Genomic DNA, 24969 nt, shown 5'->3' on the forward strand with positions numbered 1-24969 from the left:
TTATTATTTGTTGTCATGCCCCGTTCACCGTGTGGCACAGCAAGTCAGTAAACATCCTGAAAATGGAAATTATCTTGTGAGTTTGCTCAGATGGCCTTTAACTGATTGAAAACCCATAGAGGGCTCCTGAGAGGGTGATTGGCCGCAATCTCCCGTCCCTCCAGGACTTTGTGGCGGGCAGGAAAGATTGCAGGCGACCCCTCTCACCCCAGACACAGACTCTTTAAGCCCCTTCCCTCTGGCAGGAGGCTGCGGCCCATTAGGACCAAGACCTCTCGCTATAGAAAGTTTTTTCCCCCATAAGCAGCTGGTCTCATGAACCAAGTCCGAGTACCCTATTGACCCAAATACTCATTTTGCACATTCTCTCACCATGGAAACATGTGGACATACATACGTTTTTGAACATACTTATGTTTATATTCTTAATTCTTGCTTGTATATTTCTCTTATTTTACTTTACTATTTTATTCTTATATTGCACCAATTCACCAAGTCAAATTCCTCTTTGTGTAACCAACATATGTGGCAATAAATGGCTTCGGACTGATTCAGCAGCTGGCGCCCTCTGCAGTTAGAACATGGTACCACACGTGAGCTGTCAACTACTTTGGCTGTGTCGAAATGCAATATGAAAACATCTGCATCCGATTGGAGTGGAAAAGCACCTGTAACTCAGTTAGCAATTCATTTATTGAAGGTCAGAAAAAAATAAAATTAATACATAATACAATGTAAAATTTTAATGTCCTTTTTGAAATGCCGATTTTTTTTAAATTCAACCCTGGTATGTTTGCATATTCATAAACTATGTAAACTCACAAGTGACCTACAGTGTTTCACTGCTGACTGGATGAGTAACTATTAATAAGCAGAGAAACTAGATGCCATCAGACCACTAAAAGCTCATTTCAGGCCACCTTCAGATTTGCACACGATCATAACCATGAGATCTAAATAAATCCCTTGAGGTCTCACAAGTTGAGACCGGGTCAGGAAATGCCAGGATGATAGAGCCTCACCTGATGAGGTTCCCAGTGTGCAGCGTAAGACCACCAGCAGGGGGACCTGCTGACTACGGTTTAGATAAATATACAAGCCTATCCGCCTCCCCCACACATAGGAACGAAATAGTTATTGATTAATTATGAATTCAGAAATTCTTGGCTTAGTCAACATAAATCAAATGCTACTCATTGCTGCTCAGATTGTTGCAATCCCCTGCAGCTCCCCTTTGGAGAACCACCAGGCTTTTCCTGCCATGGCAGACGAGTAGATGGCATCTTGACCCCCAGGCCTATGAGCCATCTGCAACACAGCTTTCAAGACAAGACAACCTAAAAGAAACCAAGAACAACGGGCCCCTGGAGAGGCATATTTTATTTTCATTTGTCAATATACTTCAGGAAACAATATACAAAGCAACGATGTGGTCATCCTCACTGAATGTGTCGTGCGGTTCAGTTATAGGCTCAATAAGAGTACGGTGGAGAACAAAACAAAAGCACGCCTTTGCAGCTTACAACCCGGCTTTTCAACAGCTAGGAACAAAACAAGTAAGTGAGAGGGGGAAACGCCCTCCGTGCACGACATGCTCACCGAGATGAAACAAAGTGTGTGTGTGGGTGGCGGCGGCAGTGAGACTTAAGACTTTCAACAAGGCACTAGCGTATGAACCAAACCTAGACACTCCCAAGAAAAATAACCAGTGCTTGCTTTAGTTGAACATCTTTATTACAATAAGTACATTTCACATTTAACCTTGTGACCCCTTGTTGCCCTGCTTTGACACTAGGAGACCCCCCACCCCCCTACTCTCTTCTAAACCCATAGCGTCACTCCTGAACTGCAAATGATGGTGGGTTACCGCTCGCCTATATGACTCATTATAAATAAAAACTCCACTGTATTAGCGACTGTACAAAAGGAATGAAGCAGGGTGGGATTGTGCTCCTCATCATGAAAAGTACAACGTCAGAGGGGGTGGAAGAGGAACCAAAAGTGATTGGACCGCAAAGAAAAACCTACAAAGGAAGTGTTGATGCCTCAGGAGATATGTGGCGGGTCAGGGCGGAGGCCAGCAGAGGAGGAGGGGAGGACCAAAGCAGCACGCCATCACATCAAGTTTTTATAGTTTGTTATCACTCCACCAGGCACTGTTTAAAAAAATATCCTTCAAACTTGGACATGCAGGGCCACCAGAAGAGTTACCAAAAGTCTTGTTAGACCTGCAGATAGAGGGTTTGGGGGGTAAAGACAAGAGTAAATCAGCTTACCCATATTGAATGAGGATAAACACTACGGAGACAGCGCGTTACGCTTTTTATGCGCCTGTCGATGTCTCAGTGTCCGGATATAAATGGCTTTGGAACATCCTCCTCCGATGCTGTGCACATCGCGCATGCTCAATGGTTGAGTGATCCATGAATTGACAAAGAAAATGAAGCTGTAAAGAGTGCATACGAGCGATCGTGAAGGAGAGGGTAGCTAATGAATGTAGCCGCCGAGGCATGGATTAGTTTGGATGTCAAAAGCTTTGATAGGCATGGCTTTCCATGGCTCCAATCTACAAAATGTATATACAACATAGATAATAACATCTACAAGAAATCTACATTTTTTTTCCAATCCACCTCTGTGGTTTGTTTTTCTAGAGTCTTGTAAATCGGCGGCGGCTCTTCAGGTCTCCTGGCTCGACAGTCCAAAGCCGACCCAACTTCAGCTCCTACGTGTTACGAGAGAGGAACGCAACAAACCACTCCCTCAGCAGCATCCACCTATGTGCAATGGGTCTCTGCACCGCCCATCCGCCCCTTTAAACTGCTCGCCCCACAAACCCTTGCTTCGACTCAGACCATGAAGGAGTTCTGATTCTTCAATTTTTCAAGTTCTTTGATTTGCTGCCTTAGAAACAATATCCTGTGGAAAATATGTAGAAAACAGTTGTTATTACGTTGTTTTTGCTACTGAGGTTTACTTCCCAAGCCAACACATGGACTAAAAACAGATTCTCACCTCTGCTCGCGCAATGTCGCCTGGATTTCACAGACTCTGACCAAGGACCGCAAGTTTTTGAGTTCTGTGCAGTTCTCAGACATACAGATGCTTCCCATGGTGTGAGCCTCCTCACGTAGTCGTGATGCCTTTGAAACACACACACACACAGCTAATTTTAAAAAGAGTGTCGCTGTGAATAACCACAATGGGATGAGACGGGCCGCTGGTACAGACCTGCTTCTCCGCGTGTTCTGCGGGCCAGCCCTGCACGTGTTTGATGAGATTCTCATTGAAGTGGGTGGCGAGGGTGGGGGTGAAGGTGCAGGAGGGTCGCGCCGCAGATGCGGAAGGGGGAGCAGAGGCGGAGTTGGGGGGGTGACTGCTGCTGCTGGAGATGTGGTTGGGGCCCGGGGAGGGACTCCTGTGACTGCTGCGATCGACATAGGTATAGTTTAGGAAGAAAATGGAGCAGAGATAAAGGAACTCAACCTCCCTTCCCCCAATGCTGTGATGACTAAATACAGGTGTCTGTTTATAGCCACAGGTAGCCAAGTGTTAGCTGGGTCACAACGAGTGGAACATCTGTACAGCCTTTTTCTCCAGATGTGACAGACACTGATGGACTCACCGGACTGAGTGGATGCTTCCTTTCTATTCTCACTTCATCACTGCTCAAATCTACTCACTTTAAAAAACATATCCGTAACATCGAGCGCTTCCTTTTGTAATTGAATATTTGAGTCATATCGAGACATAAAAAAAACTCATCTAGCGTCCAACTTGCATTTGTTAAAACACAAGAATTCAATCAATTAAGATGATTGACTTGTTGTTCCATGGAGACAGCAGCAGATGGTGCCACAGCACTACACATAGAAGATTACACTACAGTGACTCATCATGAGACCTGACTCCACCAGCTCTTTGTGTGTGTGTGTGTGTGTGTGTGTGTGTGTGTGTGTGTGTGTGTGTGTGTGTGTGTGTGTGTGTGTGTGTGTGTGTGTGTGTGTGTGTGTGTGTGTGTGTGTGTGTGTGTGTGTGTGTGTGTGTGTGTGTGTGTGTGTGTGTGTGTGTGTGTGTGTGCGCGCCTGCATGCGTACCCTTGGCGCTGGAGGGTGCGTGGGGAGGCTGTGGTAGTATCCTGACTGTGCTGCTTGTCACTGGAGTGGGACTGATGGGGTGAGGGCTGGGGATGAGAGGGCAGCTTCCCTGGTTGTGCGCACACCTACACAAAGCCAGTTAGACAGATTATTGGACAACCCCCCCCAACTCCACGGGATCCGGATAGAAGCTTGTAGATAGTCAGAACATAGAGAATATTCTATCCAGTCATTCATCTGGCGTCTTACTTTTGTCTGCGAGATGACGGGCTGCGCGTTGAGGAGAGGTTTAAGGGGGCCGGTGTTTGTCTGTGGCGTGCTGATCCTTGGTGAAACATAAGAGCGGGGCGATGATGCGTCCGACGTTAATGACATGGGCGACTGGTTCGATTGCTGAGCTGCTGGACGGACATACGAAAAGATGCACAATCAGAGACATATTTATAGCTAGCAAAAAAAAAAAAACGTGAGGCAAACAGTAAAAATATAAGATGGCCCTTCATCTCATGGGTTTTCTGGTGTCCTTCCTCGTGGGTATTGAACTCACAGGAAACGCACAAGGGTTACCAAAGGTCACCTACCTTGGTTGGAGAGCTGAGCGGCTTGAGAGAGGATTGTGGTGATGTTGAAAGCTGACGGTCCGGCGGTGAGGATCTTATGGAGCATCGACTGTAGTGACGCTTGTGTGACAGCAGCGGTGAGAACTAGAGAGGGCCGAACAGACGCATGGTTATCCCCGCCCCCTGCACTGACATCATGTCCCGTGTTCTGTAATAACGCCACATCAAGACAAAACTTTGCTTTAATAGTGGAGCAGGTTCACTCCGACGAGCTTGGTAACCAATTCTTAGATAGGCGGGATGCATAAGGCCCCGCCTCCCCCCATGTTAACACTAAGGATCGGTATCGTTTGGGTATTTTCCCAAAGTGAAGTGGTAAGTGAAAAGTCAAAGCACACGTTTCTCTCTCCATAATTCAACGCTGTCTGACGGCTAGCTTTTTCAGCAAATCTGCACACTCTTGACGTGGTGGTACAAATTACTTATTTTCAAGGGTACCCCGACTAGTGGGCCTTTTGCATTAAGGATGTTGGATGGACTGAAAAATAATGTGCTCACACCCACAGGAAAGGATGTACACCACAACAACTACTCCCATTGTGCTCAGATTTCTAGCTCGACAGTATACAGTTATTTTCCTGTGATAAAAACCCAGCGGCGTGGGAGTCTGTTTTCTAAACACTCGGACGCCGGTTTCTCTTACCTTCGTTGATTTTCGCCATGTCCACACTGGCGTTGTTCAGCTGCAGGGCAGTCTGGAGCGCGGGGAGAAGCTGTCGAAGCAGGGTGGGATCCTGGAGGAGCGCAGGGCCCGGGGACTGCAGGACGGGGGACATGGGCACTGTGGTGGAGGAGGACGACCCCGGCAGACCCGATGACGGGTTCATGCTCCCTGAGCCGGACGACGACTGGGAGGTGACGGTCGCTGTGGGCTTCTCTGCCTGGGCGGACTCTGCCAAGAGGATGCATTTTAATCAGCATGGGGGTCTCTGGGGCTGCAACTAACAATTATTTAGATTATCGATTAATCTGACGATTACTTTTACAATCAATGAATCGGGAAAAAAATTCCCATCCCTTTATTCCAAAAACAGAACTGCAAATTCGGAGTGCTGGTTGTGCAGGTTGTTATAATGAAAATAAAAAAATGGACTAACACAAAAAATACACAGCTGCCAAATAGGGTTTTTTAATCTTTCTAAAGTGCAAAAACAAAAAGTATTTTATTTTTGTTTTAAGGGACCTGAGCTGATTTCTAAATCAGAAATTTTCATTTAGAAAAAATAAAGAAAAATACAAACAACAGGATTGTTTGAATGAACATGTTCTCTACACCATTGCCACCAGTTTGCGGGTCACTTGTTACTGGGCCGCACAGAAAAACAAAAATAATTCCAGAATCTCTCCCAATTACATGCAATTGTTCCCTTGACACATTTTCCAAGCTTCATCCAAGGTTGTTTTTTTTTTTTGCCGTGCGGTCTGCGAGGGAAGAAAGTTTGAGGACCACTGCTCTACACTACACTCATACGCACACACCCACAAACTCACACTCAACGCTCAGCACTAAACTCAACTTTTAAATACTAATTTCTAGGGGTGTAACGATTCATTCAAACAACGAGTCGATTCGAATCGCGATTCATGGTTGCCGATTCGATTCATGGACGATCTGGGTTAATTTAGAACGATTCGATTCGATTCAGTGACTACTGGACAGTCCAGGCAAAGTTTCTGAGATCCCTGTTGTTTCTTGTAAGGAATCAGGTTTAAATTAATTATGGATATTATAAACAAGCAAACAACAATTAATGGAAAATGTATTAACCTTTTATTTGAATCAAGTGCAATTTTCAATGTAAACATTACACAATAATTACACAATGTTTCGATCAATTCACAGGACCCCGGATTTTCAACCACATTGTAGGGTCGCATGTCTTTACAGATAAACTTGGCAATTGTTACTGTGATGCTGAGTTTCGTGCTGGCGAGGCCTGAGGTGTCTGCAGAGCTGGAGTTACCTTCTGCTGCTGCAGCACTGCTAGAGGTCCTGGACTGTCGGCGTGTTGTTTAATCCCACGGCGCCTTAGTAGATGGCTGGAAAGATTCATCGTGTTTCCGTGTTTTTTTATTTGGCTTTTACATATTCTACAAACAGCGGCCGACTTATTTAGAACACCTCCGTGTTTGCAAAAGCCAAAATGTTTCCACGCGCTGGATCGATAAGTTGGTTTGTAAATGTCTTGCTCGCAGTCGTCTCCTCCACGCTGTGTTTTGTTGTTGTTCCGAGTTTCGTGCGGCCGGCGCTGTGTACTGATGACGTCACAGACAGGCAGACTGAAACGAGTAACGTTTAACGCGTCTAAAGTGCTAAAAAACAAACAAACAAACATCCATACAGTTTCTGTACTTAAATCCAATGTGCAGTTTCCAAGTATCGATACAAATCGATTATGTACCATTGCAATCGATTTGTAATCGATATAGGTCGTCCGGAATGCCGATTTGCTGACCACAGATAGATTCAGTTGGATCGCAGGAATAGAAATCGATTAAGTGGATGAATCGTTACACCCCTACTAATTTCTCTAATAATCGCATGTCAAAACAAATTGATTGAAAATTCGTCAAACTCCCGGGACCAATGTGGGCTTCCATTCAGCCGCAATCATGTGCCATGAGGCCGAGAATACATGGCGGCCGCCCACTGATGGCAAGAAGGGTTCCACTACTTGTGATATCAATTTTTTTTAAATGGTGTTTTCACCACACATAAGACAACAGGGGAGCAATCCAGCAGACCAAACAAGTTTCCACTTGTGCACAGTTGGCTTGTAATATGGTTGAATTTGGGCTGGCACGGCCGATGACTAACTTGACCTCACAGCGACAGTGAAAGAAGCCTTCAGGCTGCAGCCAGGCAGTCTGGAACCTGCATGAAATAACACCCTCCTTATTTGTTTTAATTGGGTCAACAGCAAAGGGCGGCGCCAACACAGGGTCAACAACCCTGCAGGTTTCGTTTTATGCCATGCCCCAATGGCCTACATGTGCAGGGCAAGGTCCCCATCCGCTACGTTCCTCCCGGGCCGACCGATTGGTAGCGGGGCAGAGACGAAAATTACAATAATATTGTTTATCGAAATTCATTCATGGGATTCAGTTGAATATGGAGGTGGTTATTTTTACACGTCATTGAGGAGCTCCCAGCGGTCGGAGCTACATATCTTACTTTATTACATTACAGGTAATTTAACTGACGCTTTTTATCCAAAGCGACTTACATTACATTGCATTTCTAACCCATGGCTTTTTACATTTTTGCCCAGTGCAATTAGGGGTTAGGCGTCTTGCTCAGGGACACTTCGACATGAGATATGGGGCAGCCGGGAATCGAACCACCAAATTTGCGGTTCCCTGCGCACCCTCGCTAGCCCTACTACTACTACTAGAGCTACTTGTCTTACTTGTGTTGTAATTGAATCATGGTTGTAACAAAAATGAAAAACCAACAACAAACACTCTTTAACAGGGTAAAACACCACGACACAACAGCTTGTGACACATAAACAATTTGTAACACTAACAATTGTACATTTACTGCATGCTGGGTAAAGCTCACAACAAGAAGTAACTCTGTTGCTACATGAAAACACGGAAGAGCGAGACCCTTTTCAGGGTCAATGATTTAATGTGTTTACTTGAAAAAGCAATACCGTCAGAATCTTTCTAAATACAGAGATATGGATTTTTTGCCATACTGCCCAACCCTACTGCCAACGTGAACAAACATGGTGGAGCTTCCTGTAAGCTTCAGCAAGTTCTTTTACCACGTAGGAACCCAGGGACTTGCTTGAATCTCTTTAACGGTACGTATTGAATTAATCTTCTGTAGAGCTGCCATCCAGTGTGCGCCAGACATGTCTCATATGTCGCCTCTCTATGTTCCACAGCATTTACTAATGAAAAACATTATGTCAGGTCTACTAGAAAGGAAGTGGCTTTGGGAGTGGTCCACAGACAGTCAGAAACAGGTTATTCATTTCAAATCGCAGCTCAAGTAGCTTGGGAATAACCTAATAGAAGTGCTGCTGTTTGGTAAAAAAAACTAATTTAGCCAGTAATTACCTAAGAGCACATAATATGATGCTATTGTGAGAATTACAGAAAGGTCCACACACACACACATGTGCGGTCGCTTCTGCTTTTTTTAATATCGATTTGTTTTGCATGCCCCCCGCCCCGTCCCCCAATCGGCCGTCGTACCGTACACCAGTCGGATCGTCAGCTATGATTTGAATGGTCTCGCCCGCTTTCGATCAATATGGGAAGTATCTGGCCCAGACGTGAAATGACACCCCTGCCTTAGAGTATATTCTTCAAAACGTCTCCAGAAGACAGTTGCACCTTAGGAAATGGGTAATATCGAGTGCTGTGGCGCTCAAATGTAAAGCTTGACAATCTCAACTACGCAGGGCAGGAACTCCTATAATATTGCAGAAACACATCAGCCATTCCAACCAAGAAGCACAGATTCATTCCCAAGTGTTGACAGCAGGTAAAACCTGACCGAGGCATAAACAGTTTGCCGTGCTAACAAGACAAAACGGCTCTAGAAGGACAGCTGCACCTGGGGGAATGGGTAATATCAGGTGACCGCTATGGGGCTAGAATGCGACGATCTCATCTACTCAAGACGTGTAAATGTATCGAAGGTATGTGATGCAAGCCCGTCGATGCTTGCATTCCCAGCAAGATAGAGGCGTCGTATCACAATTCATTTCACTTATTGGTAGCATTTCTATTTAATTGTGTTCCATGGCATGTTTGTCTACGCAGGGTCACAACGCCCTTTGAAAATGAGATTCCAGACTGAATCTCATTTGCCACTTGGTCTGGCCTTGTTAGGCTAAAACAATGAATTAAAAAAGAAGCCAATTATGGATGAAATGGTGACGATGAAGAATGATGGCAACCAGAGTTCTGCACAACAACCTGGAGAGACTTAATGCGAGTTATGGCTTAGCATTGAAACCTCATTAAATAGGTCTTTAGAAATCCAACCATCCCTGACAACACTCACACTTTTTACTATTGGCTCACAGTTTCTGGTGCTCACAGACAGTCAGGATTCTTCTACCCGGGGGGAAAAAAGGGGAATGCCAAAATTGATAGATATTCAGAATCACTTGCTTCATTTAAGAAAAAAAATCATTATTCACACAAACACCAACTGGTTTTTGGTACGCTGCCAGGCAGCCACGTCAGAATGCGACGCTTAGCCATTCTTAGTCTCAGTCTTTTGGTAAGCAGTTCAAAAGTGTTCAGCCATACATCCACTGAAAAGACTAACCCAGTAGTTCTCAAACTTTTTCTGTCGGGCCCCACGTTGGAGGAAGAAAAATGTTCGGGCCCCACCGCCCCAACAAAAATGGTCCATGCTGAATTTTTATTGAAATAACAACATTTTGTGACTACACGTGTGCTTTTATTAATAATAGAAAAAAGAAAATTGAAGTTACTTTCATGTACTGAAGCAAAGAGGAAATAATCCTCTGTTCACTCAGCTCTATTGCAGGTGGAAAGTAAGGGTGAATTGCTCCGCCTTGATTCACTTGAGGTTGACAGGTTAATAGTATCCCTCCGACGGTGGTAATGGTCTTTTCTTGTTTACCAAAAAATGCCTATATTTGGTCAGGCTTCAACCTGACCATGGTTTAAAAAAAAAAAAAGGTTTACCTAAAACACAAACATGAGTTTTTTTTAAACCCCCACTCCAGCCCTTTTCAGTCTACACAAAGCATTACTGTATGTTTTAACGTAACTCAGTTACGTTCATATCTAAAACTTGTCAGAGCAAGTAAAGTGGACATAACTGAACACGGCTGTGATGTTTTACAGTGCGGTTCGATCCATGTTCTCTCCATACTTTGCATGTCTCAGTGTCCTTGAGCAAGACACTGAAGCCCCAGTGCTTCACAGCAGCACACTGCTCCTTAATTATGGAGGAGGGGTAAAATACAGAAAATAATTTTCCCATTTAAATTTTTTTTTTTTTTTTAATAAATCTACATTTTCCCCAGCCCCTCACCTGTAATACCTCCGCGCCCCACAAGAGGGTAAAAACCCCACAGTTTGAGAAATACTGTACTAACCAGTAGCAGCGACGCCTCAGCTCAAAAAACGGATTCTCTGAGGCCAAGAGGAAAGTGTGTGGTGTGACAGACTTACTTGCGCTGGTGAAGCCCGTTGATGCTTGCATGGCCTCCCTTCTGTAGTCTCGGTCTTTGGGAAAACTGTTAACGACCGCCGTCTTTGTCGCCTCTTTTTGCCGCTGCTCTCTGAGACACAAGAGTGCATGCAAACGGATATTAGCCACGTATACAACCTTCACGTGGTGCTAATTAATGAATACATGCAGCCTCTCCAATGGAGTGCTTTGAGTGAAGCGATACCTCTCGAGCCACTCTTTGGGCCTCTCCCACTGGGACACCTCTGTCCTGCAGTTGTAATAGTATTTCTTTCCAGATGAGCTGATGTGCTCCGACCAGTCATCCCCAGGTTCATAAGGCTGAGAAGAGGAGCAAAAATATTTAGGAACACAAGGCCAGACAGACCAGAAAAACAATTGTGTGTGTGCGCGTGTGTGTGTGTGTGTGTTTGAGCGCGTTGCAGGGATGTGATGCAACAGCTTGTAATGAAATCTGAAATGTAAAGGAGCCATCCACAGTGCCATCCTCAGTGCCAGGGCTCACTACAGGGACATGTCACGATTCTTCCAGTTACACAATAAGACAAAAATACAGGTGTGTATTTTGTGGCAGTTGCATTTCAGTTCAGTGTGTTCTCTGCTGGGCCACTAAGTCCAATGCAAATACATTTTGAAGTAGTTTTGATGTGTTGAACATACTCCACTATCTTGATGTTAATACAAGCACGTTGTATTCTCAACTATATTTAACATTTTCACAAAGGAAAAATGGAATACTGCAATGTGTATTATATCATAATAAATCGTATCAACATAAATATCGTATTGTGCTTGCCAATAAAGAACCCTAATAAAATGGTTCTGCCTCAGCTCTACTACAACGAAAGAGGGCGTGGTAGGTTGCTTCATTCTCCTTCATTTTTCCTGTGCCAATGTGGCTGTTTTGGGACAGAGGATGTTGCATGTCTGCAGATTGTAAAGGCTAATTTGTAATATGCGATTTCGGGCTATATAAAATAAAATGAATTGGCGCTGGGACTGTCACAATATCAAATCTCTGTTGTGAGATTATTGCACAAGCATTTATTGCGATATTATTGCAAAACATTTTTTGCCACTGTTAACATAATGGCAATAAAATAGCATTGTAATACAAGTACGCTCTTTCAAAGGAGAAAGAATGTTTTATTTGTCAGAATAGTTAGACATTAAAATAGAAATGCGAAAAAAAAAATTCCTAAGTGAATAAAACAAAAATAAGTGCAAGGAAGACGGAGCAGGAGAAGCATCGGGCTTGATGCGGTAGGTTTGCAAAAATGTGTGCAGCGGGAAAGCGCGGCAGCCGGGGAGGTTTAACCCGGGGGCTTCAACCGCCGGCAGGGTGACGCGCTCCGTGGCTGCTGGGAGAGACGGAGCGGCCACGCTAACACTCGGCCGGCCCGGGAGGAATGCAGGTCAGAGGTCCGGGGACGGCACCCTGCGTTCTTCCTGGCCAAAGAGGCGAATGACAGTAGTTCAGGTTGAAATACTGGGATGGTTGTTGTTTTAGGTGAGACCGATTGGTAGCGAGACGCTATCCCTAGCGAGACAACTCCCCCAGCAGCCCTGCCTTGGAGCGCCTTTCTGGTGAACACATTTTCTCGAACCCTACCACATCGCAGCAACCCCGATGCTTTGCATGCTATCAAAAAGGTGTATATATTTTTTCAGATTCAGTTTCCAATATTTAAATATTCTGAAGAATGAAACGTTCTTTGAAAGAGCGTACTTGCATCATTATGCTATTGTATTGTCATTATGTAATCATAAAATGGTCTGACGGTGTTACAAGCTCTTGAAGAGAGCAAGCTCTTGAAGAGAGCTTGTAACATCTCTTCAAGAGCTTGTAACATCGTATTGCCCTACAAGGCAGCTGCGCTCCATAGATGCTGGGTTACTTGTTCCTAGGGTTTTAAAAAGTAGGATGGGAGCCAGAGCCTTCAGTCATCAAGCTCCTCTTTTGTGGAACCAGCTTCCACTTTCAGTCCGAGGGGCAGATTCGGTCAGCTCTTTTAAGATAAAGCTTAAAACTTTCCTCTGATTTTGCTTATAGTTAGGGCTGGCTCAGGTTAGCCCGGACCAGCCCTTAGTTAAGCTGCTATAGGCTTAGACTGCCGGGGGACTTCTTAGGACACACCGAGCTCCTCTCTCACACTCTTGCTCTACAATAATTCACGTTTTATTAATGCACATGATTAATTCAGCTTCTTTCCGGGAGTTTTTTTGTGCTTTCTCCCCTAGCAGGTCTCCGTAGATCGTAGTTCCTTCTGGACCCTGGTCTTGACACCTGCCGTGGCCCTGCTGACACCTGCTGCTGCCATCATCATCATTATTATTATAAATATTAATCATATTACTGTACTCATAAACCAACATTACCCTCTCCTAAAGTCTTGCTCTACCTCCCCACAGGCTTCTGTGGATGGTGGTTCTATCTGATGGTGGTTGTCCCTGCAGTGGTCCTGCTGTGCTGGCTTACTACTCACAATTACTTGAATAATTTCTGTCATAGGAATTGAATGTCTTATATATTGTTCATTCTGTACACATGGCATCCATTGTAGTCTGTCCATCCAGTGGGATCCCTCCTCTGACGTTCTCCCTAAGGTTTTTTCCCTTTTGGAAGTTTTTTTTTAATTTTTTGGGGAGTTTTTCCTGTCCCGATATATGGGTTTCGGGACAGAGGATGTTGTATGTGTACAGACTATAAAGCCCTCTGAGGCAAATTTGTAATTTGCGATTTTGGGCTATACAAAATAAAATGAATTGAAAATTCAAATATATTTAGAGTAACAACAAAAAGCCCTAACTGGGGCCTCCACCAGACGTTCCCCTGCATGACACGTTTGGGTTTACCAGGTCTATCCTTAAGTCTTTCCTCATCCTCTGATCACCACCAAATGGTGAGTTGACACCTCGGCCCCTCTCCATACCAGAGCTTCCAAATCATGCGACCTCTGATCAGACAATACGACCACAAAAACCAAGATCGATCAATCGATCTTTGCTGTTTTGAGTAGGATCGAGTCCATCCTATGAGTCTATCCAGGAGTACGATTCCACAGCCAAAGCTGTGGGTAGAGGTAAGCCCCACGAGATCTAACTTGGCGCTCCACATCCCGCACAAGCTCTGGTGGCGAGCCTATTGGAGGGAGATTAGGCGGGTGCCACATCACTCCTTCGGGCTGTGCCCTGCAGCAGGCCTGTCCACCAGAAGCTCGCCGCTTAGCCCTCGATCTGGGCCTGGCTCTAGATGGAGGTCCGAGCTTCCTCCGGGGGCCTGTCAACTCCTTCCCTTTACGGTTTTTTTTCATGGAGTGCTATAACCATTCTTAGACTGGCCCATCAGCCATTAAATGTTTTTTCTCAATCCCCGTTTCCAGTTTTCTTTGGACAATATAAAACACTATACTCCAAGATATCATTATTTTCATCCAAGTAGTATTGCGTTAATAACTTCCACCTTTATAGCGAGATTACACAACACCACCTACCACCAAATCGTCAAACTACAGGACAGCAGTTACAAAGAACAAGCGACTGAAATGATCTTCTCATCAGCTGAGGTAGAGGCAACACTTACTGTGTCTGAGGTCTTGCCGGGGTTAGAATGCAAGTTAGAGCTATGAAGGGAACTGTGGTTGTGAGAATTTTCTTGTGGAGAATAACTGGTCCCTGCAACAAAAACACAAGAAAAGGGAGGGACACTATTAGTAAACGAGAACAACAATACCCTGGCTGATACATTGATCCAGAAATGGCTGGAACGTTGAAATATAGCACCATTATATATAACATAAAATCACTCGCCGCAAAAAAACTTTTTTTTCCATTTTTTAGAGCATAAGAAATGCTTTTCCATTGCGTTTCCTATTTTGATCTGTTGCTTTTTAGGAGATGTGTTGTTTTAGAGTAACAGCTGTGTTTGATTTCAGTCTACCGCTACGAATGTGTAGCGGTAGACACATCTAGAAAAAGTGCTGATTGCAATCAATGTCAGATTGTCCTTCACTTCGAAGGCGTTAACAAAATGCAGATAAGGCCTGAGGAATAACTCAAAAAATAAGGGAAGAGAAACATGTCATCAACCAACGTCATCCATCTGCATCATTTTTGGGAAGGCAACAAAAGCGCATTTGTGCAGCATTTTTTTCTGCAATGTAACGTGAATCAAGATATATTTTACACAAGCAGAAATCTGAGGGAAAACGAGGGATTTCACTCAGCCCATCTTTTCAGCTCTGCGCAACCATTATTAGACGCAATAAATCAATAGATGACTAACAAATCAAATGAATCCAGTACGATTCTAAAACTCTTGACAATATTGTCACGTAACAAAGAACTGAACATATATGTGTGACTGCAAATATAAATAATGTTCACGCAATTAACTAATTCAAAGTACGGCTGCATTTAAAAAAAATAAAATGTGAATGTTCAAATGAAGTGCTTCAGTTCAAAAGAAAAAAATTAAATAATGGGAGAAAAAATCTTGAATTTTCCCTTTTCTGCTTCCCATTTGGACTTGACAGTCTCAGCAAATTATAAATAATAAATCTAAAACTAATTTCAACAGTTTAATATAATATATATCCACTCTCCCACTTTTTTGGTAAGTGGAAGAATTAGTTTTTCCTGCCAGAATTTTAAACCTGGTCTAAATGCCGTCAGGGCCGTTCTCCTCCTCGATTGGTCGAGTGGGATCACGTGGGATGGTTTAACTCGAATGCAATTGGTGTATGCTTTAAGCGAAGGAAAAGTGCACTGTCACGTTTAATCACAACCATCTTTTTTTAGCTTTTGGTCTGGGTCCGGATAGGACGGCTTCTGGGTCCGGATCCGGAACGCTGTCCGCCACTTAGTGACCTCTGGTCCATGCAATGAGAGGTAATTAAATGACTCTGCTTTTCCTGAGACAATCTGCAGCCTGAATTAATGAGGTCACCGTGGATCAACAAGCAGCATAAAAAAAAACAACGTCTACATCTGGGAGAAAGAAGTGCCTCTACGTTAAGGCTGTCAAAATTACTCAAAAATGACGTTTGAATGTCTATTTTATTCATGGAATATAGTCAATACGGGCGCACCACTGTTGTGGGTTTTTTTTTTTTTTTACATTCCAAGATTAATTTTCAATTAATTGTTAAAAACAACTATTCGAATGTACAGGTGAAACTCGAAAAATTAGAATATCGTGCAAAAGTTCATTTATTTCAGTAATTCAACTTAAAAAGGTGAAACTAATATATTATATAGACTCATTACATGCAAAGTGAGATATTTCAAGCCTTTATTTAATATAATTTTGATGATTATGGCTTATAGCTTATGAAAACCCCAAATTCAAAATCTCAGAAAATTGGAATATTACATAAAATCAATAAAAAAAGATTTTAAATACAGAAATGTCAGCCCTCTGAAAAGTATAATCATGCATATGTACTCAGTACTTGGTTTGGGCCCCTTTTGCATTAATTACTGCCCCAATGCGGCGTGGCATGGATGCCATCAGCCTGTGGCACTGCGGAGGTGTAATGGAAGACCAAGATGCTTCAATAGCGGCCTTCAGCTCTTCTGCATCGTTTGGTCTCATGTCTCTCATCTTTCTCTTGGCAACTCTCGGTTCAGGTCAGGCGAGTTTGCTGGCCAATCAAGCACAGTAATACCATGGTCACTGAACCAGGTTTTGGTACTTTTGGCAGTGTGGGCAGGTGCCAAGTCCTGCTGGAAAATGAAGTCAGCATCTCCATAAAGCTTGTCTGCTGAAGGAAGCATGAAGTGCTCTAAAATGTCCTGGTAGACGGCTGCGTTGACTCTGGACTTAATAAAGCACAGTGGACCAACACCAGCCGATGAAATGGCTCCCCAAAACCAACACGGAACTGGAAACTTCACACTGGACTTCAGGCATCTTGGATTGTGTGCCTCTCCATTCTTCCTCCAGACTCTGGGACCTTGGTTTCCAAATGAGATGCAACATTTGCTCTCATCAGAAAAGAGGACTTTGGACCACTGAGCAACAGACCAGTTCAAGAGGAATACGACATTTGAAGCCCATGTCCAGGACCCGTCTGTGTGTGGTGGCTCTTGATGCAACTCCAGCCTCAGTTCACTCCTTGTGATGCTCCCCACACACACATTTGAATGGCCTTTTCCTGACAATCCTCTCCAGGCTACGGTCATCCCTGCTGCTTGTGCACCTTTTTCTTCCACACTTTTCCCTTCCACTTAACTTTCTATTAATGTGCTTTGATACGGCACTTTGAGAACATCCAACTTCTTTCGCAATTACCTATATGCTATAGATATATTGTACTTGTAACGCCACTTAAGTGCTACAATTTGTTAGTTTTCAATTTCAACAGCAGATACGAGTAGACTGCTGGTGTACTTTGTCCTTAAAAGCTACAAATGAAAACCTGCCACAATATTATTGTGAACATATTTAACTTACTCTTCAAATAAATGATCCAGATCTAGCAATAGGTCTAGGTCACTATTGGACGTCCTTAGAGATTTATTAGTTACCCCGGCTCGAGGAACATGAGTAATTCAGGTAATCAGCATACACTGATGTGCACACACAAACACACGTGCCCAAAAAAAACCCAGCTGCTATACTCAAACAACAATACAATTTATCCATAATCCGCAATCAGTATCGCTGGGTCTGTGATCATGGCTCTCTTGAGGTTATATTTGCTCCCTTTTTTGTGCCACGGAGTGAGTCGCTCTACCGGCGGTTGAAGCCTCCCAGGCCAACATCCCCTACTGGCGCGGCAAGCCTTTTCGGTGAACACATTTTGTTGAACCCTACAGGATCAACCCTTATGCTTCGCCCCGCTCAGTGTCCCTTGCACTATTTTGTTAACAAAAGGTGTATTTATAATTATCATATTTATTAATTTAGTATTTTGTTTTTCAAATTCCGATATGGTCTAAATATTCTGAAGAATAAAACGTTCTTATGCATTATTATGCTATTATATTGTCATAATGTAATCAGCGGTCTGAAAATTACAATATCGTTTATCACACTTCATTTTGATGCAATATATCACACAACAAAGAGTAGTTATTGTGACAGTCCCAAAGAGATGGTTCGTGAAAGACTACACATTACAAATCCTTACGCCAACAACCTCTACAGAACTCTCAGCTGTAGCTGACATTACAGAACATGGATCAGCTGTCCCAACAGCTTTTGACTCATTCCTTACACCCCTCCCTCCCCCACACACACGAGTTGATAACAGGAAGCAGAGCTCTAAAGGGCAGAGCGCGTTGGCAATGCATGACGTGCGCTGTTTTCCATGTAAACCCACACACCAGCAGCCGCTTGATGTACGTCAGCTCATCAGAAGACAGCGCTGTCCCAAGTCACGAGCAGATACACGTCAAACTTTCTTATTTGATTTACTGATTTGGCACATGACAACTAGCTGACTTGACAACTACTACCATCTCTGATGCATGTCTGGTGGGGCCATGTGAGGCTGTTGGGGACAGTGAGCTTCTCACTTATCAGAGGAACTTGCAGATTCACCGTAGGGACGTCTTCCATTCTCAGCACAGGAGCATTAAAGTTTCTGATGAGACACAACATAGCACCGTTAAGGATTCTTTTTTTACCTTCACTATGACGAGAAGGACTAGTGACCAGCTGGGAGTCTTCGCTCATTTTCATGGACTAATTTGTTACCTTTATACAAGCATTACAAAATGGCCAAAGTGCACGTTATTTGTTCCCTTATCAGTGTATCTCGTCTAAAGAGCTCCGATTGTGCACGCTGAAGCCTAGTTTATCCTTCTGTGTTTTCAGAGTGACGCAAGGAAACGCAGACGCAAGAGCCCCTTGCGTGTCCCTTGCATGCCTTTTCACACCTCCTTTGCGTACGTTGACCCATTTTCCTGCAGCGCACAAGGCTGCGATTGGTCTGCTAACTACATCTTTACGGAGTCTCACATTTCCGTTTTCATAGCACAATAGTGCCATTACTAAAACAAAGAATATTTACGAGAGAACGGATCAGATTGAAGAGCTTTTGTCGGAAGAAATGCGGAAATATTACCACTTATACAATCCGTCATTGGCAGACTATAAGGACGCGTGGATGGCCTCCGATTCACGGACGGGGGATTGCAGCAAACGCCGGTTTGCCGGTCGAGAGGTGCACAAAGTTGTGGAGGATGATACGGGACAAATGTGTCCGCGATGAAAAGCAGCAGTGGCGATGCACGGGGCAATAAAGTCTATGATAAATAAATAAACCAACCAACGACCACACACAAAAGACGTCACTCTCTAGGTTGTCTTCGACAAAAACACGTTACACCACCTATTGTTCTGGCGGTGAATTGCTCTGCAACACACGCAGGCAGGACTTTTAGAACTATGAATTGAGACGAGTGCGTCGGCACAACAGCGCGTAAAGACACAGAAGCATGCGCCAGCCTTGAGGGTTCACTATGTATGAATTTGGATCAAGGCTCTCACTTGGCTCCGTCCTTGTAATAACCACAGCTGGGATTCAACATTAGACTGGATTCAAATCAAATCCAAACTGAAATGCAGAATGGTTTGTCATCACCTTGCAAGTGAGATTTGATTTGGAGTGACAGACAATTATGTTCAGAGCCTGTAGCTGCAACCTGAAGAGCAAATGAGCCACATTGGATGGCATGAGTTGATCAGCAGAGTCGTTGCAAGGTCCAATATGGCAGAACTCAGTAAGTTCAACAGCACACACAGCACATTTGACCCTTCTTAGGAGGTATGGCAAAGCAATTGAGCCAGAACACATTGAGCATTGTTTGTAAGGAATGCTGCTAGATGATCCCCTACGTGTCCACCAGCTAGCTACCAAAGATCGGTCTGTTGTTTGGTGATGGGTACAGCGCTTTGTGTACAGCAGCTTTATCAGAACAGCTGTCTGCTGCAGCTGGAAACAGGGGGACTCAACCATAACCATTCTCTTCACATTACAGATCATTTGGCTGACGCTTTTATCCAAAGCGACTAAAATTGCATTTTTAATACATTTTTGCCCGGGGAAAAGCAATTAGGGGTTAGGTGTCTTGCTCAGGGAAATTTTGACTTGGGACATGGAGCAGCCGGGGCTCGAACCGCCAATGCAGGCGCACCCTCTCTACCCCTGCGCCACGTCGACCCTTGAAGGCCAGAAAACAAAGACAATGAACTCTGGAAGATGCCAACATATACCAGAGGGGAACTTCACAATTGTGTTATACTATAAGCGGCACCTTTTGCGTAACATAGCCCAGTGCATATAAGTTTTTTATCTAATACCCAGTACTTTTTTAAAGCTTCATCTCTACACAGTTCCATTAGAATGTGAATGCTGAACTGAATCGCTGACTTGTCTGTACAGTAACTAAACTTTGAAGTAAAATATTTTTATTTCATGTAATACATAAAACCTGAAAAGTTAGTTGGCCAATAAAATTGTAATAACATTGTTGACACCCATATTCCCATTTTTTCTTTCAAGAGCTGTTAATTAGTTATGTTCATCACATGGAGGAAAAAAAAAATCAATTCAAGACCACAGGTCGACCCGTTACAATCCTAACTTAAATTGATCAATAATAGTCTGCATAAGGACGGCCTGATCCATAATGGAACGGCATGTTGTGCAGGTATCAGAAACCAAGTTGGATGTGGGAAGGTAAACGTCTGTTGGCTGCCCATATTAACAGCAAAAGACGAATGAATAAATTGAATCTCTCACTTCGGTATTGTTTCTTAAGCCTAGTTTATGCTTCTGCATTTTCAGAGCAACGCAGACGCAAGACCCCCTTGTGTGTCCCTTGCGTGCCTTTTCACACCTCCTTGCGTCCTTGCATGCGTCGACCCATTTTTCTAGGCTTGCAACGCAAGCCTCCCGCAGCGCACAAGCCTGCGATTGGTCCGCTAACTACATCCTCTACGGAGTCTCACATTTCCGCTTTCATAGACCGGCATTATTAAAACGAAGAATATTTACGAGAGAACGGATCACATTGAAGAACTTTGTCGGAAGAAATGCGCAAATATGACCGCTTATACAAGCAGTCATTGGCGGGTTGAATAAGCGGGTTGGATTCATGGAGGGAGATCGCCCCAAACGTCGGTTTGCCGGTAGAGAGGTGCACAAAGTTGTGGAGGAAAATACGGGACAAGTGTGTCCTTGATAATAAGCAGCGGCGATGCACGGGGCAAAAAAGTCTATGATAAATAAATAAACAAACCAACGACTTCCACACACAGAGACGCGACTCTCTAGTTCGTCTTCGACAAAAACACGTTACTCTGCCTGTTGTTCTGGAGGTGAATTGCTCTGCAACACACGCAAGACTTTTAGAACCATGAATTGAAACGAATGCGTTGACGCAACGCAGAAGCATGCGCCAGCCTTTAGCCGATGACAGTATCCTAAGCCTTGAGACTCTAATGTGTCAAACTAAATCACAAAACTGTCACGTAAAGTCTGTGCACAAATTCCTGCGGCTCTACTTGCATTCCACACGGTCATGTTTTCAACTCTTCATCTACAGTTCTTTTTTTTTCTTTTCTTTTTTTTTTTAAGGAAGCTGCAAAAAAAATTGGGGAACTCAACTACCCTTCACAAGCACAAGTTCCACCGCTCGTCTCACAACTAATCAGATATCAAGATGTTGAGGACTGCTCTGCCTCCCTATTTTTTAGGTTAGCTTGGTTGGAAAAAATAACAGTGACAAACTATGCAATAAGATGTCGAATATAGCCCCCTTCTTTTCATCACCCAATCCACCCAAACCTTGAGATAAGTACTTCTGACAGTGTCCATGAAATTAGTCAACTTTAAAACAAATTCAAATTGAAAACCTCTTTGCAAAAGGTATTTCCATCAAAACGTGGGTGCTTGACCAGTGTGCACGGTTAAGATTTACCAAAATAACGGGTGTTGAAATGGTTTAGGTTGCAAAAATCACAACATTAATTTGTTTGGTTACTCTAGAAGTTCACCGGTGCCTCAACTTTATTCTCGATCGGTCCCAAATGACCACAGCTGGAATACCTACTACTTAAAAAACATAAACAAGTTCCAGACGGGCTGCACCGATGTCTGAAGAAACAAACAAAGCTGCAGCGGGATATGGATCACAGCCGTATGAGCAAGGCATTTGTTTGCGACCTGGACCCATTTCGGCGTCCGTGACCACCGTGTCTCACCTCCGTCCCTGTCTCTGGCCCGGTGTGTATGGACAGCCTTCGCTCTGCTGTGGCTTGTGCTGTCGGTGTGTTTGTTTTCAGGGCTGTCAGACCTCCGGAGCACCTTGCAGGGAGGAGTGACATCGGTGGAGTCTCGCATCTTTTCATGCCGGCGGTCCCCTCCCGGATGGCTCTTGGACGAGTATTTGAGCGCCTGTAGACACAAATCAAACACCTCACTACAATCTAGTGTACAAGGATTTCATCACCATCAAAAGGTCCGTCAATACAGGGACACCTTTCTTGTTACACACCATGTTGGGTTTCTCAACGTGAGAAAAACGCATGGCAAAAGTTGTATTATGTTTGGTGTTCATTTGAACAGTTCATTGTGATTCAAAAGCAGCAGATTTATCCCCGACTAAATATGCAGCAATATTAGCTCTACTACTGTGGCTGTAGTCGCTCTTCACTTGGTAAAAATTTACATTTGTATCCTGATCCGGATTCATAATAACAACTGATAATAACTATGCAAATCAAACATTTTGTCCGACAACCGTTTGTCTCAGCTGCTGCTTAACAGAAATGTTTCAAATTTCCATAGTTTAAAACTTTACGTTGTTCTGTAGAAATACATATGGAGCCCTTTGAGGTTCCCACAGCTAGCTAGCTAGCCAGCTAACTATATCCTTAAAATGACAGATTGCGGTCGGGCCCTAATCGGACTGGCTAACAGGCAAGCTAATAGTTACCGGCTATCATTAGCTTGAGCTACTCGGTTCTACCTTTTCCAAACAGCGAAACTAGAAGAATACTTTCAAGCCGATTAGTTTAGCCTACAGTATTCCCGCTGGCGACTCTTTACAGCCTTCAAACGGGATTTTCAAACAAAACCATTTACTTTTCGCGTTATTTTTCCGCACTGACGGGGGGCCCGTTGTGCTTCACAGAAGCCTGAGCTAGAGTGTCCATCTTAATCTTATTTGGTGCTAGCAAGCTAGCAGGCTACAGTTCGCTAACAAGTACCTGATAGGGTTGAGAATCTCTTCGGTCGCACCTGCAAATGTAAAGAAAAAACCGTTGTGAATATAAAGCTTCAATGTCAGTGTTGAGAAACTGCTGAAAGCGGTGCAACAGCTGAACGAGCAAGTTTCAAGCCACTTATTTTGGTTACAGTAAAAAATGGCGGATTGTTAAAGCGTAGCCAGGAGGAAAAGGAAAATCTGAATAAGTAACGTCAAAAACATGTTTACCCATCGCCGAGTCTCGGTTGTTTCCTTGCATACATTACCATCAATGCCGTGTTAAGTGTGTTTGGAGTGGGATGTAAAAGATTGATGACGGTAGTCTATTTATCTCGTTGATTCAGCGACCTAAAACCGTCAATTATTTCAACTTAGCTTGTGGGTATTTCAATGCTATTGGCAGCACTGGACGAAAGAGCGCCCTCACTCAGTCCATCTCTCACTCAGACCCACAGCCGTATCTATCTGCCCACAGAGACGTAGCAGTGGAGCTGCGCGTTGGGTTGCCACATACTAGACACTCACCAGTAATGAAAAGCCTATATAAGTCAACTGTACGTAACAAAAGTGTCTGGTGACAATATTATGTCGTGTTATCAACGTGAAATGCGTTTAGATTTTATTCAGCTATAACTATTACATTTGATATAATCGTAGCACGGCTGCTATAAACACCGTAAAACATTGAAAGGACGGAATATCAAAATCCCATGGTATCAGCATCAGATTTTAATCGGGACATTTCTCATATTAATTCAAAGAAATCAAGTATTTAGGAAATAGTCACCATATAGATGGACAAATGTGGGTATTGTACAGACTTGGCAACCTGACTGCAACCCCCAATCTCCACCTCCCCCTTCCGATGGCAACATCCGGGACACACACCAGCTGTAGTGGAGCGGTCTCAAAAACCTGTGAAGTCAGGAATTTTTGCTATTTTCTTGGCTGAATTGAAATTGTCTATCCTACGGAGTCATTTTTTTCCGTGAACAGCAATACATCTAAAGTTGTAAAAGCCATTAAAGGCTTACAGAAAGCACTGACTGGTTCTCTCCTGACATCTAGCGGTTATAATGTGACATCGCGAGCATCGAATATTACATCGCTTCATTTAATTCAAATTCACTATTTCTAGTTTCTCCCTCAAAAATTATTTCACGTTTTTAATGAAACAATTTCCCTTGTTGCGTAAATGATAAATAAGAGCAATTGTTCAATGTTTGTATTATCATTTTTGTATTCACTGTCTGCAAGAAAAGTTTTGCACATGCCACTTAATGTAAATAATACTATAAAGAGATATATCCCATACACGACAGTTAATGTAATGTCACATAAAAGACTTCAAGCATCATAATCATTACAGAGTGGCAAAAATAGTCACTCAGGAAAAAGTCTTATGGTCAGTATATGGACATGTGCATGTCAACAATTAGACCTTTGTAATAAAACAGTGCATGTGCATGCACAACAGTCTCTTCACATTTTGTGGCTCTGACCAGGTTGTATTGTTGATCCAGAGTGAGTATCTGTCAGAAGAGGACTGCTGGGCTCCATTGTTCCCAGACAATATGCGCCACATCACATCCCAGGCTGAGGACAAAAGAAGCTGCGGTTCAGCGTTTTTGGCACACAACACACTTTAATGTGGGGACACATAGGGCGTATTGCTATTGTTGGCGCATTTCTCGTACTGGTTCACACACACACACACACACACACACACACACACACACACACACACACACACACACACACACACACACACGCACACACACACGCACACACACACGCACACACGCACACACACGCACACACACAGATGGACAAT

General features: G+C 43.7%; 1 protein-coding gene across 7 annotated transcripts; it reads right to left on the reverse strand.

The window, feature by feature from the left end:
• Positions 1-1716: 1716 nt before the first annotated feature.
• Positions 1717-23742, reverse strand: waca (WW domain containing adaptor with coiled-coil a). Of its 7 annotated transcripts, none has more exons than XM_040167369.2 (13): positions 23364-23742; positions 23137-23167; positions 22129-22321; positions 14494-14585; positions 11116-11231; positions 10892-11001; positions 5361-5609; positions 4679-4801; positions 4347-4495; positions 4098-4222; positions 3232-3427; positions 3016-3143; positions 1717-2919 (listed from the first exon to the last, which is right to left on the reverse strand). In XM_040167369.2, exons 1-13 carry the CDS (start codon positions 23402-23404, stop codon positions 2850-2852), a joined length of 1623 nt encoding a protein of 540 aa, XP_040023303.2. In that variant the 5' UTR covers positions 23405-23742; the 3' UTR covers positions 1717-2849. The 7 variants fall into 7 exon arrangements, with proteins under 7 accessions (XP_040023303.2, XP_040023302.2, XP_077953098.1 ...); XM_040167368.2 differs by having other exon boundaries at positions 4347-4498; XM_078096972.1 differs by having other exon boundaries at positions 23402-23620.
• Positions 23743-24969: the final 1227 nt, after the last annotated feature.

The sequence above is a fragment of the Gasterosteus aculeatus genome, chromosome 21, assembly GCF_964276395.1.
Source record: "Gasterosteus aculeatus chromosome 21, fGasAcu3.hap1.1, whole genome shotgun sequence".
NCBI lineage: Eukaryota > Metazoa > Chordata > Actinopteri > Perciformes > Gasterosteidae > Gasterosteus > Gasterosteus aculeatus.